The sequence below is a fragment of the Prionailurus bengalensis genome, chromosome B1 (genome assembly GCF_016509475.1).
Source record: "Prionailurus bengalensis isolate Pbe53 chromosome B1, Fcat_Pben_1.1_paternal_pri, whole genome shotgun sequence".
Classification (NCBI taxonomy): Eukaryota; Metazoa; Chordata; class Mammalia; order Carnivora; family Felidae; genus Prionailurus; species Prionailurus bengalensis.
Window position 1 is genome coordinate 173,998,146 of NC_057344.1, and position 16,843 is coordinate 174,014,988.

The window sequence follows — 16,843 nt, forward strand, 5'->3', positions numbered from 1 at the left end:
TTATTACTAGACCAGAAAGGGTAACTGGGCCCCAAAGAACTCTCATCAAGGGAGGTGAGATTTCAGAGAACAGACTGAAATAATTTCCACCCTGCCACCCCAACCAGAGAATGAAGTCCCAGGAAGCTATAGAGATGTGCCCTCTTAAAAGGTTAGATAAGGAGTCAACAATAAGTTTAATTGGGCAATCACCCTTTAAAGACTGTGACAGTTACACCAGGTAGTCACGCAACTGTGGCCAGATTTGAGGCAGGAGGGCTGAGATGATGAGTGTAGAATGCTTCTAGCATTACCAGTGAGTTTTGAGGTGGCTCAGTTATTAGAAGACAGAGAGAGAGAGAGAAAGAGAGAGAGAGAGAGAGAGAGAAGGAAATTCTGAGACACGTTACAACATGGAAGAACCTCGAAAACATTACACACTAAGCCAGTCACAAAAGGGCAAACATTGCATGATTCCACTCATATGAGGTGCCTAAGGTAAACTCCTACAGAGAATGTAATAGTGGACCCCACGGGTGGAGACGAAGGGGAATGTGGAGTTATTGTTTAATGGGTCTAGAGCTTCTGGTTGGGAAGATGAGAAGATCTACAGATAGACAGTGTGATGGTTGCACAACCATATGAATGTACTTGATGGCACCACACTTAAAAATGATTAAGGGTGGGGGCACCTGGGTGGCTCAGTCAGTTAAGCGTCTGACTTTGGCTCAGGTCACGATCTCACGATTTGTGAGTTCGAGCCCTGAGTGGGGCTCTGTGCTGATGGCCTGGAGCCTATTTCAGATTCTGTGTCTCCCTCTCTCTCTCTGCCCCTCCCCTGCTCATGATCTGTCTCTCTGTGTCTCAAAAATAAATCTTTTTTTTCTTTTTGATTTTTTTTTCAACGTTTTTACTTATTTTTGGGACAGAGAGAGACAGAGCATGAACGGGGGAGGGGCAGAGAGAGAGGGAGACACAGAATGGGAAACAGGCTCCAGGCTCCGAGCCATCAGCCCAGAGCCTGAGGCGGGGCTCGAACTCACGGACCGCGAGATCGTGACCTGGCTGAAGTCGGACGCTTAACCGACTGCGCCACCCAGGCGCCCCTCAAAAATAAATCTTAAGAAAAAAAAATTTTTAATGGTTAGGAGAGTCAGGGTGACTCAGTCGGTTGGGCATCTGACTCTTGATTTTGGCTCAGGTCGTGATCTCACAGTTGGAGAGTTTGAGCTCTGCATTGCGCTCTGCTCGGACAGTGCAGAACCTGCGTGGGACTCTTTCTCTCCCCCTCTCTCTTTCCTCTCCCACTTGTGCTTGCTCTCTCTCTCTCCAAATAAAGAAACTTTTAAAATGGTTAAAATAGTAGATGTTATGTATGTGTATTTTACTGCCATTTTTTTAAAAAAGTGCTTGAAGATTATAATAAATTAATGCAACGTGTAATGCCACTAGCATGCAGTAGGGGGCAAAGGAGCTTAAGCTTCACTGAAAAGCTTGATTCAAGCACTCCTGCAGCCAGTTCTGGTCCAGCCAACAAATCATCCACACCTGCAGCTTTGCTAGAGCCGCTGCAAGCCAGGGGGTAAGAACTATTAGCCTTGTTTGCTCTAACACTCATGAGAAAGAAATAAGGGTGGGATGGGTCTTTTCTAAAGAAGAGATCATTCGAACACATGTACATGGGAAAGTAGCCTTACTCAGATTTTTAGTATTTATTATTTTGCCTATATTCATCTAAAGATTAACAATTAATGATGTTGGGGCTACTGATCTAAGGACTTGAACTGTCTTGTAGGTGCTTGAGGGTTTGGATTTTCTTTCACTGGTCGCTGATTAAACCTGGTCAGTTCTTCTACTCAGAATGGATGATCCCATCCTTGTGGTGAGGTTTCTCCAGCTTTTATTTTCCTGTAGTACATGTTAATATCATCTGCTTTGGCTATTTAAAGCATATTTGTTGCTCCTTTACTAAAGTTATGCATTTGTGTTTTATGTCAAAAAGTAGGAGCCCATCTAATAGATTTTGTACAATGTAGATATCTTGTTCAGTTTCCTGCAAAAGTCCATGGTGGCTGAAGATGGCCATGTGGCCGCTATAGAGTACAGGATGATTAATAGCACCTAAGCACCTGATTCCTAGAAGAGCTTTACCACAGACCACCTATACTGAGTGATGAATTGAAGTTCTGTGTACGGTCTAAGTTTTATTTCAGTTCTCATGAGTTCATAACTTAGGAATAGATGTAGACAAAGTCTCTTGAGCTTTGTGATATCTAGCAGAGTGACCCCTAGTAGCTGCATGCCACTTCAGAGAAAGGCACATGGGGTGGGAAGGGAGGAAGAAGCCACCATAACAGCTACCCCTGAGAGTGGAATCAACATGGGTAATCACATCCTAAAAAACTTCATTTCACAGTTTGAAAAGCCTTCAATCTGGGTGCCAGAAGGGACTAGATAGGTCTGGGTTCACATCCATACTCTGTGACTTATTCACTGAGTTACTTTGGGTAAGTTACTTAACCTCTGACTTTTGGCTTCTCCATTTGTGAAATAGGGATAAAAATGGCCACCATTTGGGGTGCCTGGGTGGCTCAGTCGGGAAAGGGTCCAACTTCGGCTCAGGTCATGATCCTGTAGTCCGTGAGTTTGAGCCCCATGTCGGGCTCTGTGCCGACAGTTCAGAACCTGCAGCCTGCTTCAGATTCTGTGTCTCTCTCTCTCTCTCTCTCTCTCTCTCTCTCTCTGTCTGCCCCTCGCCTGCTCATGTATGCGCACGTGCTGTCTCTCAAAAATAAACAAACATTAAAAAAACCTTTTTTAAAAAGACCACCATTTTGTTAAGTTATTGAAGGGATTGAACAAGATAGTGTATGGAAAACATTTAGCTCTATGCCAGGCACATAGGTGACACCCAAAAAATGTCATTCTTGCTCTTTCTTATGTTGCAAATGTTGTACAACATGCTATAGGTTTTAACCCTTTCTCTAATTTTTTGCATCACTGGGAAAAGAAAAGTTAGATGGTTAAGTATTCTTTGATAAATCACTAACAGTCATTTCATAGTGTCTTTTGATTTGGATTTTTATTTTTTTTTATTTTTATTTTTAAAAATTTTTTTTTTCAACGTTTATTTATTTTTGGGACAGAGAGAGACAGAGCATGAATGGGGGAGGGGCAGAGAGAGAGGGAGACACAGAATCGGAAGCAGGCTCCAGGCTCTGAGCCATCAGCCCAGAGCCTGACGCGGGGCTCGAACTCACGGACCACAAGATCGTGACCTGGCTGAAGTCGGACGCTTAACCGACTGCGCCACCCAGGCGCCCTGATTTGGATTTTTAAATCATAAGCTATTAAAAAGTCATTCTCTTTTTTACCTATTTTCAGCAGAGTAGTAATAGTAGGAGGAGTATGATAAAAATATGCAATACATATTGAATGCATCTTTCATAAAAATTTTATGTTATACTTTTTAAAATGTTGTAATGAAATGCCAGAGTGCACATGCATTGACTGAGAGATAAGACCTTTTTATTTTCTTACACTAAGGAAAGTTCCAAAGAGTTAGTTCCTCTCCCTTCTTGAGAATAAATTACAGATGAGGTTGTGGTATTGGGTAGGGAGAAGAGGTGAGTAATGTATAGAGATCATGACACCTCCTTTCAGGGGATTCTAGAAGTAGCAACTAGGTTAGATATTGTCGCATTTTTCAAGGGCCATAGCCTCCGAACCTAGGGGCTTTAAGTAAGTTGCTAAAAATTTAATTACTCTGTGAGATGATGATGTTAAAAACACTTTTGTCAGTTTAATGACTATAACTGTCAGTGTCCTGCCAAGGCACATTGGATCCTGAGACAAAAGCAAAATTCAGTAATACTGATCCTGTCTTCACGAAAAATTTTGATATTTTGTTCATTGTGAATTTTTATGTTAAAATTAATTTTTAAAATATTCCATTAAAACATTGTTTATCTTGATTCTTGAATTTCTTGACACTCCTTAAAATTTGTGTCTGAAATCACCTTACCCTTGGCCTAGATAACTGCTACCATTTGAATAAGCCACACATGGTAACAGTGATTTATATACGTGATCTCTTGTGCCTCTGCACAAAATTTATTTTATAGATGAAAAATTGAACCTTTCAGCAGTTAAATAAATAGTCTAAGTTAACACAGGCAGTAAATGACTAAGATAGGACTTGAACACAAATCTATCAGTCCCCAACACCAAACTCATGATCTGACCATCATGTACTACACCATATCAGGAATTCACAACACAAATTCATTCATTCAACACACATTTTTGAGAACATATTATGTGCCATCATGTGCTAAGAGATACAGAATTGAATTTATTTATTTATTTTAAAAGACTTTATTTTTCAAAGTAATCTCTACACCCAACGTGGAGCTCGAACTCACAACCCTGAGATCAAGAGTCACACACTTCAACAACTGAGCTGGCTAGGCACCCCTCATTCATAGATACATTTAAAAAGTATTTACTGAGCATGTGCTTTGTGCACTATTCTATTAGGTGGGGATACAGAAGTGAAAAAGCTCATCAACTCCTTTCTTCTCTCATGGGTGTAAGATGTGGAAGAGACAGTCAATAAACAAGTGCTCTGTTTTGAAGAGAAATAAAATAAGGTGATGTGAACTAATAGCAAGTCTGGCCACTTTAGATTAGGTAGGTGGTCAAGTCAGGACTCTTAGAGGAGATAAACTTTTTTTTTCAAAATTTTTTTTATTGCTGAGAGACAGAGTGTGAGCAGGGGAGGGGCAGAGAGAGAGGGAGACACAGAATTCGAAGCAGGCTCCAGCCTCTGAGCTATCAGCACGGAGCCTGACGCGGGGCTCAAACCCACAGACCGTGAGATCATGACCTGAGCCAAAGTCGGAGGCTCAACCAACTAAGCCACCCAGGCGCCCTTAGGAGATAAACTTTTTAAGCCAAGATCGAAATGAGAAGAGAGATCCAGCCAAGGAAGGGTTGGGAAAGAGTAACCCAAGGGAGAGGGGGGCGGGAAATCCAGTGCAAAGTCCTAAGGTCAGAGAGAGTATAGTTGTGGCCAGAGAGCAAAAAGAAGGACAGTATGACTGGAGTGTAGAGGGCCAGGAGAAGAGTGGTATGAAGAGAGATCCTAGAAAGAAGCAAGAGCAGCTCATGGAGAGTGTTATAAACCAATTTCAGGTGTTTGGGTTTTATTCTAAATGTAACAGTATGTAGTTAGGACATAGGTTGGCTGCTGTAACAAAATATAGTGGCTTAAACAAGACAGGGCTCCACAGAATGGTTCAGTCCATGTCAGTCCTCGTAAGTAATTGATATAAAACCTAAACTGTGTGGCATTTGCGGACTTACTCATTAGGTTCCTTGGACTCTATGATGGGAAAGTTTAAAGAATCGGTACGACTTAGTGAGATATAATTTTATTATGATTAGGTTATTACAAGATATTTTGAAAACAAATTTACCTTGACTCACCCTAGAGAGACAAAGTAGCTGAGGGGCTAAGACACCAGGCACTGGACTCACCATCTATTAACTTTGTGACTCTGAGGCAGTCATATGACCTCTCTAAGCACCACCTTCCATATCTGTGAAAGGTGAACTGCGGTAGCAGTGACGCTGTAAGGCTGTTGTTGTAAGGATCAAGCTATATACAATTAGTATTACATAGCTCAATGAATGTTAGTGGTTGTTATTAAAAAGACATCAAGTGGCCACTGCCTCATTTGCATGACAGAGTCAGTATGGAGTGGAGATGCTATCTGCCTTGAATAGATATAAATGTATGGATTCATCACCCAGGACAAGTTACTAAGGTCATCCTAAAGGTGGGTAATGGATTAATGTTATGGTACTGGTAACAAATTTATTTTCCCATATTTTTTAAAATCTGGAAAATTATCACGAACATAAAGTTGTATTATAGGGGCTCTTTTTTTATGTTCGTGGTTTGTTCTTATATTGATCATTGGATGCTATATTAAGTGTCATATAAAAAGGAGTGACCAAGAAAAGGCTACCTGGGATAAATTGGAAGAATATTCTCAGTGGAAAGGTGAAAACCCCAGGTCAGTTCCAGGTTACCATCTTCTCAACCCCATTCCCCACCCAGTGTCTTTTGTGCTTTCTTCCCCTGAGCACACAATGGACAAGGAATATCAAAATCAAAGTTTTCTCTTCACAGTCATGTCACAAGATGGTCAAACAATTCTGTATCCATTTTTCTATATTCTACAAAATAGTTTTATAAAGTATTTCATTTTTAAGTTATTTTGGGAAATGTCCACATTTTCTAGAATTTCTAAACAACAACGACAAACTTAGGCAGGTTCTAGAGAAAGAAAAATCTAGATGAGCATGAGGTAATATTCCAGGTGTCCTCTTGTATGAGTTCTGCCTGTTTTGTCCCCCCACCATGCCTTCATACATATTATCTCATTTATTTATCTTGAAACTCTGGGAGGGGAGTACTATTTCCTGCATTTTACAGATGAGGAAACTCATGGATGCAGAATTCTGAGGACTTTGAGAGAAGAGTCAGACTTCAAGTTGTTTGGACACAGAACAGAGGCAATTAAAGAACTAAGTTTTTCCTAATATTTATTATTCAATATATTTATTAAGTACTCACTCTGCTGGGAACCTTTCTGGGCACTGGGGCTATAGCAGTGAATAAAACAGATAGAACTTCTGTTCCTACATAGCTTACATTCTAGTAAGGGGTAAGAAAAGAGAGTCTATAAAAAAATAATAAATGTGCATGTTAGGTGGTGAGAAGGGCTAGAAAGAAAAATAACTTTTTGGGGCACCTGGGTGGCTCAGTTGGTTAAGCATCTGACTTCAGCTCAAGTCATGATCTTGCATTTCACGACTTTGAGCCCCACATCAGGCTCTGCTGATAGCTCTGAGCTTGGAGCCTGCTTTGAATTGTGTGTCTCCCTCTCTCTCTCTCTGCCCCTCCCCTGCTCATGCTCTGTCTCTCTCTGTCTCTCAAAAATAATGAACATAAAAATGTTTTTTAAAAAAGAAAAGAAACATAACTTTAAGATAAGGAGAATAGAGAGTGGGGAGTGATATTTTGTAGAGGGTGGTCAAAAAAGTCTCTCTGATGTGGTGATCTTCATGCAGAGATGTGAAGGGAGTGAGGGAGCATGCCACTTGTCATCTAGGGAAAGTGTATTTTGGAAAAAGAACAGCAAATCCAAGTTCAAAAATCTGATGTGGGAGCATGCTTGGAAAGTGTAAGGAATGACCAGACTAGAGTTGGAGAAATGGATTGAAGATGTCAGCTGTTGCAAGGACTCAGGATTTTCCTCCAGTTGAAATAAGAAAATAGTGGAGGATTTGTACTAGAAGAGGGTCAGATTCTGATGTACATTTTAAAGATTCCTCTGTTTGTTGGGTGGAAATGACTGAAGAGGCACAAGGTTGATAGGAAAGAACCCCTGGGTCTCTATCAAGAAGTGGTTAGATTCTAATATTAAATTTGTAAACTCTTAAACTTTATGTCTTCCTATACCATGCACTGGGAAAACACCAAGGTGAGGTAAGTACCTTGGTGAGAGTTTTCCTGCTTAATACATGCGTGTATATTCTGCTTAATACATGTGCCCAATACACACCAACTCTCACTTTCCTCAGGCTGGTCACTCCCACAAAACAGCAGGAGGAACAAAAGATATAATACTCCATGGGAAGATATGGTGTAGTGAGACCTCTCTGCTGTTCATGCTATCCCATTGTTCTGAGAAGCTATGTGTGTGTGTGCCCATGTACCTGTGCAGACATGGTGTATATATTTTGGCACTGTAGAAAGCCCCCAAGAAATGGAAACTGTTATTATCATTATTTCTCTTATTTGTCAGTGATCCAGATTGCTGTTGCCACCAACCTGAAGACATATGGAACCATAAGGACAGGAACCATTCTGTTTATTTCTGTTTTAGACCTTCCATGTGTATGGGTAAGCATTGTTGAAAATCAGATATTAGCTCAAAGGACTCTCCATGTCCACAAATGTAAAAGTTGAGGAACAATTCCTTGACGTTAATTCAGGAGCCCATAGTATTTGGTAATAAAAAAGTACCTTCATTGAGAGTTTAAATCTTGCACAAAAACTGCACATAGATGTTTATAGCTGCTGTATTCATAATTGCCAAAACTTGGAAGAAACCAACATGTCCTTCAGTAGGTGAATGGATAAACAAACTATGGTACATCCAGATAATGGAATACTATCCTGTGCTAAAAGGAAACAAACTATCAAACTATGCAAAGAATGGAGGAACTTTAAATGCATACTAGTAAGTAAAATAAGCCAATCTGAAAAAGCTATATACTGTATGTTTCCAGCCAAATGACAGTCTGAAAAGGACAAAACTATGGAGACAATAAAAATATCAATGGTTCTAAAGGGTTGTGGAGTACAAGGAAGATGAATAGGCAGAGCATAGAGGATTTTTAGGGCAATGAATGTATGCATAATGATGAATGCATGCCACTATACGTTTGTCCAAACTCATAGAATGTCCAACACCAAGAGTCAACAATAATGTCAATTGTGGACTTTGAGTGATTATACTGTGTCAATGTAGGTCCATCGATTGTAACAAGTGTGCCATACTGATGGAGGATGTTGCTAACTGGGGAGGCCATGCAGGTGTGGGGTTGGGGGGGATATGGAAAAATTTCTATACTTTCTCCTCAATCTTTCTGTGAGCCTTAAACTTCTCTAAAAGAATAAAATCTTAAAATTTTTCATTTTCAATTTTCTTAAAGCCTTCAGGCTATCCAAATGGGATGCAAGGGAGTGTTGAATATGGCCTGGCAATGAAATTCCGAAGTTGAACTGGGAGAAAGGCACTTCTGCCAACTATTATATGTATCCCTTCTGGGAATTCTGACTTGCCTCAGTGATGGGGATATGCACAGCAACTGGCTTGGGAATCTGTAAGCCAAACTCTCAGATCATGTCACGATCTCAGATCATGTCAAAGACTCAATATACAGGTTAGAACTCTGTTCCAAACTCTTGGTGAATATAGTGAATTTTGGGCATCAAAAATAATCCTGTAGGATTTAAAAAATGACATAACCATTTAACATTATATATCTTTCTAGGATTTGAACTCATCTTCATCATCCATATGAAGGAACCAAGTGATTGAATCCTTGGAATTACAATGACACTTATCAGAAGCATTTATGTATTTTGTAGTATTGTTATGTCAGTGCTGGGCTACGCGTCAAAGCCGCCAGAAGACAGGGAATTGACAACCAACTGCTCCAACATGTCCCTAAGAAAGGTTCCTGCAGACTTGACCCCAACCACAACCACACTGGATTTATCCTACAACCTCCTTTCTCAGCTTCAGAGTTCAGATTTCAGTTCTGTCTCTAAACTGAAAGTTTTGATTCTATGCCATAACAGAATCCAAGAGATGGATATCAAGACCTTTGAATTCAACAGAGAGTTAAGATATTTAGATTTGTCTTACAACAGATTGAAGATTGTAACTTGGTATTCACTGGCAGGTCTCAGACATTTAGATCTTTCTTTCAATGACTTTGACAGTGTGCCTATCCATGAGGAGGCTGGCAACATGTCACATTTGGAAATCCTGGGTTTGAGTGGGGCAAAAATACGAAAATCAGATTTCCAGAAAATTTCTCATTTGCATCTAAATACAGTCTTCTTAGGATTAAGAAGTCTTTCTTATTATGAAGAAGGTAGCCTGCCCATCTTAAACACAACAAAACTTCATATTGTTTTACCAATGAACACAAATTTCTGGGTTCTTTTGCGTGACGGAATCAAGACTTCAAAAATACTAGAAATGACAAACATAGACGGCAAAAGCCAATTTTCAAGTTATGAAACTCAACAAAATCTTACTTTAGCGAATTCCAAGACATCTATTTTATTGCTTAATAAAGTTGATTTACTCTGGGACGACCTTCTCCTCATCTTCCAGTTTGTTTGGCATACATCAGTAGAATGCTTCCAAGTCCAACATGTGACTTTTGGAGGCAAGGTTTATCTTGACCATAATTCATTTGATTACTCAAATACTGCAATGAGAACTATAAAATTGGAGCACATACAGTTCAGAATTTTTTATATTCCACAGGAAAGGGTCTACTTGCTTTTTACCAAAATGGATATAGAAAACCTGACTATATCAGATGCACAAATGCCACACATGCGGTTTCCTAATTATCCTACAAGATTCAAACATTTAAATTTTGCTGATAATATCTTAACAGATGACCTGTTTAAGCAACCTATCCAATTGCCTCATTTGAAAACTTTAATTTTGAAGGGCAATAAATTGGAGACACTTTCTTTAGTGAGTTTCTTTGCCAACAACACATCCTTGAAGCACTTAGATCTCAGCCAGAATCTGTTACAATATGAAAATGATGAAAATTGCTTTTGGCCAGAAACCTTGATCACTATGAACCTGTCATCCAACAAATTTGCTGATTCTGTTTTCAGGTGCTTGCCCAGAAGTATTCAAATACTTGACCTGAATAATAACAAAATTCAAACTGTCCCTAAAGAGATTATTCATCTGAAGTCTTTGCGAGAACTAAATCTCGCATTTAACTTTCTAACTGATCTTCCTGGGTGCAGTCATTTCAGAAAACTCTCAATTCTGAACATTGAAATGAACTTAATTCTCAGCCCATCTCTGGATTTTTTCCAGAGCTGTCAGGAAGTTAAGACTCTGAATGCAGGACGAAACCCATTCCGGTGTACCTGTGAATTAAGAGATTTCATTCAGCTGGAAAAATATTCACAGGGCATGATGATTGGATGGTCAGATTCATATATCTGTGAATACCCTTTGAATCTAAAGGGGACTCGATTAAAGGATGTTCATCTTCCTGAATTATCTTGCAACACAGCTCTGTTGATTGTCACCATTGTGGTTATCATGCTAGTTCTGGGGACGGCTATGGCCTTCTGCTGCCTCTACTTTGATCTGCCCTGGTATCTCAGGATGCTAGGTCAGTGGACACAGACATTGCAGAGGATTAGGAAGACAACCCAAGAACAACTCAAGAGAAATGTCCAGTTCTATGTGTTTATTTCATACAATAAACATGATTCTACCTGGGTGAAGCATGAATTAATTCCCAATCTAGAGAAAGAAGAGAACTTGATTTGCCTTCATGAAGGAAACTTTGATCCTGGTAAGACCATTACTGAAAATATCACGAACTGCATTGAGAAAAGCTGTAAGTCCATCTTTGTTTTGTCTCCCAACTTTGTCCAGAGTGAGTGGTGCCATTATGAACTTTACTTTGCCCACCAAAATCTCTTCCATGAAAATTCTGATTACATAATTTTTATCTTGCTAGAACCCATTCCACTCTACTGTGTTCCTACCAGGTATCCTAAGCTGAAAGCTCTTATGGAAAAGAAAGCATACTTGGAATGGCCCAAAGATAGGCGTAAATGTGGACTTTTTTGGGCAAAACTTAGAGCGTCTATTAATGTTAATTTATTAGAAACCAGAGAGATGTGTGAACTACAGACATTTGTGGAGCTGAATGAAGAGTCTCAAGGTTCTGTAATCTCTCTGATAAGAACAGACTGCCTATAAAAATCCTCCCTTCCCGTAGGGAAATGGGCCTTGCATACACCATGGGGATAGAAATTGATACACCCTTTATGATGGTTATTTGGCAATATCATTTAAATGAAAAATGACTACTTTTATGTCACTTCCTCGAAGGATTTCTAAGAATGTATCCTACAGAAATACAAATTTGCAAAGGCTTCTATAAAACGGTGTTCATCCCAGAATATTTGTAATACTGAAAAATTGAAAACAGCTCATGTTTCCACAGAATAAAAACGAATTCAATAAATTATAGTTCATTAATGCGATAAAATGTTACACAGCCATTAAAAAGAATGAGATAGTTCTATATTTACTGGTATGGAGAAAATTATATTAATATGGTGGTTTATATATTGAAATAAAGTCTAAATGAATCTATATTCAGTACTTTGGCATACTTTGGTATACTTTGGCAATTTCACTTTGGTATAGTAACAGTGGTTTAGGCCTGGGAGGTTATATTACAGAAAACTTTTGGTTTCTATGTTGTATATTTCCATAATGTTGGAGTTGCTTAAGTGAATCTATATTTCTTTATTAGGTAGAAAAAACAAGAAAGATAATGTTTAAAGCCTACGCATCCTACTCATTTTGCTTGATTCTTCCTTTCTAGTCTCCCCAGTCATAGAAAGAAAACAAGCTTTTCTAAATTTTGCAAAATTATATTTCAAAAAATGTTACCTCCTTCATTAGAAAAATTTCTGTGACTTACCCACCTGATAAAGGAAGAAAATGGCCATGCTTGTTTAAGATCTGACACCAATCTCCTGTTACCTTCCTGCCTCCTATCATTGAGCCGTATCAAGTTATTGGCCCTTTTCCAGAACATTCCGTCTCTTTCTCTGCCCCCAGACCTTAACATATTGCATGACTGACTGTACAATCCAAATGTCAACTTTTTTTTTTGAAAACTTCCTCACTTCTAAGTATGATGCCCCTTGATTCTCCATAACACTTCAAATATATTTCTATCACAAACTGATCATACATATTTTTAAAGTTTCCCATTCTCATTAGAGTATGAGCTCCTCAAAGGCAAGGACAGACTTCCCTCTGCCCTTATATCAACAGGTGTTTACTCAGTCCCTGGTTCAGAGAAGGTGTCAATAAGTGTTTATGGAATGGATGCCAGGTAAGCTAGAGGAACTTAGCAGGGACTCAACCAGCTTCAGGATAGAAAGTCAGGGGAAAAAGGCAGAGAATCCAGAATTGAAGTATTTCTGAGTATAGCTTGAATTAGGTGAAATTGCCAATATGTGGTTGCTCTTGAACTACAACACCTACTTCATCTCATTCAATCTAATAAAACTAATATCCTAAGTAGGGTAAAATTAGGCTCTGCATCTACCTTATTTCCTTATAGTTGTGATCTTATGAATTTCTCATGCTAGCAGTCATTTGAGAAATTGTATTCAAGATGGTCAACTTGAGAGTATAGAGACAGGGTTGGGTGTCAATCTCTAAGCCAGGTTGTGCTACCATTTGGCCAATGACCAATCTATTTGGAGAAGCTAGGGCTCAGCAGCCTTGAGGCTGAGTGTCTCTCTTCTTCCTCCCTTATGAGCTCATGGTCTGTTTGGTAAAAGGGGAAACCCAAAGAAACCACAGTGCAGCAAGATCAGAGCATGGGGAGAATGCTTTTCCAACCAGGCTTTTTGCATCTGGGCCATTGCTATTAGTGTGATTCATGGCTTCTGGAGGAGTCAGACAGACACTGTATGAGTATTTTTAAATCTTGAGTAAATTACTCAGTGTGAGACATTTATCTTTAAAGATCAGTTAATTGAGAACATGTAAAGTAGGTAACATTAGTCCTGAAGTCAATAGGGTTGAGTTATTCCATGGTAGCGGTTTTAAAAATAGATGTATTTTGTCACAATTAAAAAATAATACATTAGATATACCTCTAGGTAACTTCTTGTTTCAGCAGCTAGACTGCCATGAAATATTACCTATCAGATCATTGTACTGTTCCAGAAACTTAAGATTTTCCAGAAAATTAGAACTTCCTAATTTGCTTGGTTTTGAGTCTTATTAGGTATATAATATTGACTCTTGTGGTATATAATAGAAAATGAATCATACATAGGTTTAATATTGGAACATGAGATTGAAGTAGCACCTAGCCTCATGCAGAACTGAGGATATACTTTTACCCAAGAAGTTTTAGATTTCATCAAGGGACCCACTCTCCTCAAGCATGACATTGATGAGGAAGTAAGCATACACAGACTGCATGCTGTAACAGAACCCAGTGTAATGAGTCTGATCATGTTTTGAAAATGATTCCAGGTCTTATGAAGTTGCAAGTTCCTTCCCATTCCCTTGCCATTTGCCAACCTGGACCTTCTTCCATTTTTTTCTCAAGGAGATTGAGCTCTGTATCAATATTGTTCAAGTCTTCTGCGGATTCTTCAGGATGCCTTCCCAACCACTGTGCATCTCTACAGATAAATGACACTATTTTCTGGGTGTCAACAGTCCAGTGTGGATAATGTTCTATATTCTATAAAAGTGGCAAAGAGGTCTATGATAAAATGGGATTATAATCCTCAAATTCCAAATGGTTTGGAGGGAGATGAGTTTTAAATCTAATTTATGGCAAATTTTCTCTGAGGTGCAACTCCTTCGTGTATTATGATGAACCATTCAAGAAAAGCATAGATTAGGAATGTAAGTCTATGAGTGAGAGTTTAGAACCTATCAGATATAACTCTCACTTTCAAGTGGGAAATTGCATCTTTGGAATTTTAAATGACTCACCTAAGCCTGAGGTCAAACATTGATCTTTTAACTCCTACACTGATGAGACTTTTCTTTCCAATCCAGGACAAGATGTCTCTTACTTTTTGTATTTGATTTCATCATTGTGATCTTTTCATTTCCATTCTCAACAACAGAGCCTTGGATTGGGCCCCTTGCATATCCCGCTTAGACTGTCCAAAATTATTTGTGCCTGGACTCTGCAGTGTCTCCCCACTGCCTTGGACCCCTTCCTCCATCCTGGCTACCAACTCTTTTGAAGGGCCTTTGTTGAATTTCTAAGTCCTTCTTAGGGTCTGGTACTACCAAGACTGGCAGTGTTCTTCAAGTGAGATATCCCTGGCCCAGACCCAGACCCATATGGATCCTAGTCTTCATTTGTCCCCCTCAAGATGCTTTCTGACCCACTGCCTTACACATGAAGTCAATCAGATATCCTGAGGAGCTCCAGAACTCATGCCTAGGGGGCCCTCTCAGAGTTTGGTTGTTGGACCCCAATTTGAGTTGGACAATCTGGCAAGCAGATCACTGCTGCTGGCTGAAGCAGTGTGGGACTACCCAAGATTGGGCCAACAGAATGGTGCTAACATGCTGATTTGAGATGACTCTCACACTGAACACAAGATGACTTCAGGGGTCAGGGCTATCAATAGTCTACCACCAGCCCTTAGACTTGAGCCACCAGTGTGGGCTTGTGTCTATCTGTGTTTTGACTATACTGCCGCCTCTTGTCTATAGCACCATAGGATGGCAAGCATGACAGCAGGTGTCTTTCACCCTGCACTCCTCCTCTTCCCCCAGCATCTGGCATCCAGGGTGATAACTGCCATTGCTGTAGGCTCTATGTCATGTGTTAGGCAGTCTTTCAAGGATGGCTTTCAATATTGAACACAAATGGGCCTTATAATCAATGTCCTCTTTTACCTTCCACTGATGTGGTGACATTGTGCTCTCCCTGTCCTAAGCCATGTTGAAGAGGGAAGTACTTATCCTGGAAGAGTGGGACTGTGCTTCTCTCTTCACACATGAACCCCTCACCGACCCTCCCCCACTGGTGTTAGTGTATGGAAGGCAAGGGTCCATTCAGCATCAAAAGAGCTCCCATTCTTGGAATGCAATGATTACTACCTCAATAGTCCATGGGAAGACAAGACTGGAAAATGCCTTGTTCTATGTTTATACCATAAAATTATGAATGGTAAACTTAACAAGACCAGAAAAGGAATATTGGTTCACATTGACCTGCATATTTTGGGGAAGGCTTGCATCAATGAAGCACAGTACCAACCATTGAGAAAGAGTCATTGGAAGGCAGTGTGGACAGATGATGCAGTGTCACGGCTATTAATGTGACCAGTGTTATAGACATACTATTAGGAAACTGAAGAGGCACAAAGAGCTATAATGTTTAATGTAAGTAGGCTCTGAAGACCCGTGTCCTTGTGATTAACTACAGCACTGCTACCATTTTCTCCTGGTGGTACATATAAAATTAACCATGGAGGGTGCACTGGATAATAAAATGCCTGAAGAGATGGTTCTTGGATTTGAAACAAGAAGACATGGTGCTTGGATCTCACAAAGACTCTTTCAATGAATCACCTAGAAAATAAATGATCTATAAGTAACTCTTCTCTATCCATCTTCATTAATAAGACACCAAGCCTCCTATGGGTACGTACATTTTGAAACACTTTTAAATCAAATTATTTATATAGACACGAGTCTATATATATAGACACGAATATATATATATATTCGTGGGAATATATATATTCCCAGAGCCCTGCACACCCTGGAGGCAGCTCTGAGAAGGAAAATATCCTGGCTCACGTGGCCAGAACTTATATTGCTTCTTATTTCTTGGCTACTCAAACTTGTTTTGGTTTTAGCAGAAGTCATTGAGCACAGGAGAGTTTTGTCTCAAGTGCTATGGCTCATGTGGTGAAATTCAGTGGTAAGACTAATGGATCTGACAGATTGGCAAAGGCAAATTCTAGCAACACAATATTAAGGTTATTGGAAGTTTCTCCTACAGTTTTGACAAAAAATTGAAGGAAGGGATGCATTTCTTATTTTATATCAGGATGGGTGAAAGCTCTACATTATTAGGTTCTGTTTTCTCTGTGGAGGAAGTTAGATTTTTAGTTGTGTCTGGGAACTTTCTAAACCTAGTGACCTGAAGTATTTAACTTCCTGGCAGCAGCACCTTTGGCCCTGGGGGAAGAAATAGGGCAGAAGAAGAAGCTATATATACCGGTTAGCTCTAATTGTCCATTAGGCCCAATGTCTTCTTTTGATTCCTGGTCTCATTAGTCCTGGGGAGATCCAGAGACCCATTAGCCCTCAACCTTCTCCTGGTTCTTTGATTTCTGGAAAAGAGTTGAGTCAGTCTCCATGATACTGTTTTTTAGTGTCGTGGCCCTGTGTGTAACAATACAAATTCTAACCCT

General features: G+C 39.6%; 1 protein-coding gene across 4 annotated transcripts; it reads left to right on the forward strand.

Moving 5' to 3' along the window:
- The first annotated feature begins 1,421 nt into the window (after positions 1-1,421).
- Positions 1,422-12,005, forward strand: TLR10 (toll like receptor 10). Of its 4 annotated transcripts, XM_043553460.1 has the most exons (5): positions 1,423-1,561; positions 1,775-1,861; positions 7,860-7,957; positions 8,773-9,003; positions 9,115-12,005. In XM_043553460.1, exon 5 carries the CDS (start codon positions 9,177-9,179, stop codon positions 11,604-11,606), a length of 2,430 nt encoding a protein of 809 aa, XP_043409395.1. In that variant the 5' UTR covers positions 1,423-1,561; positions 1,775-1,861; positions 7,860-7,957; positions 8,773-9,003; positions 9,115-9,176; the 3' UTR covers positions 11,607-12,005. The 4 variants fall into 4 exon arrangements, with proteins under 4 accessions (XP_043409425.1, XP_043409395.1, XP_043409405.1 ...); XM_043553490.1 differs by lacking the exon at positions 8,773-9,003 and having other exon boundaries at positions 1,422-1,561; XM_043553470.1 differs by lacking the exons at positions 1,423-1,561; positions 1,775-1,861 and having other exon boundaries at positions 6,984-7,957.
- Positions 12,006-16,843: the final 4,838 nt, after the last annotated feature.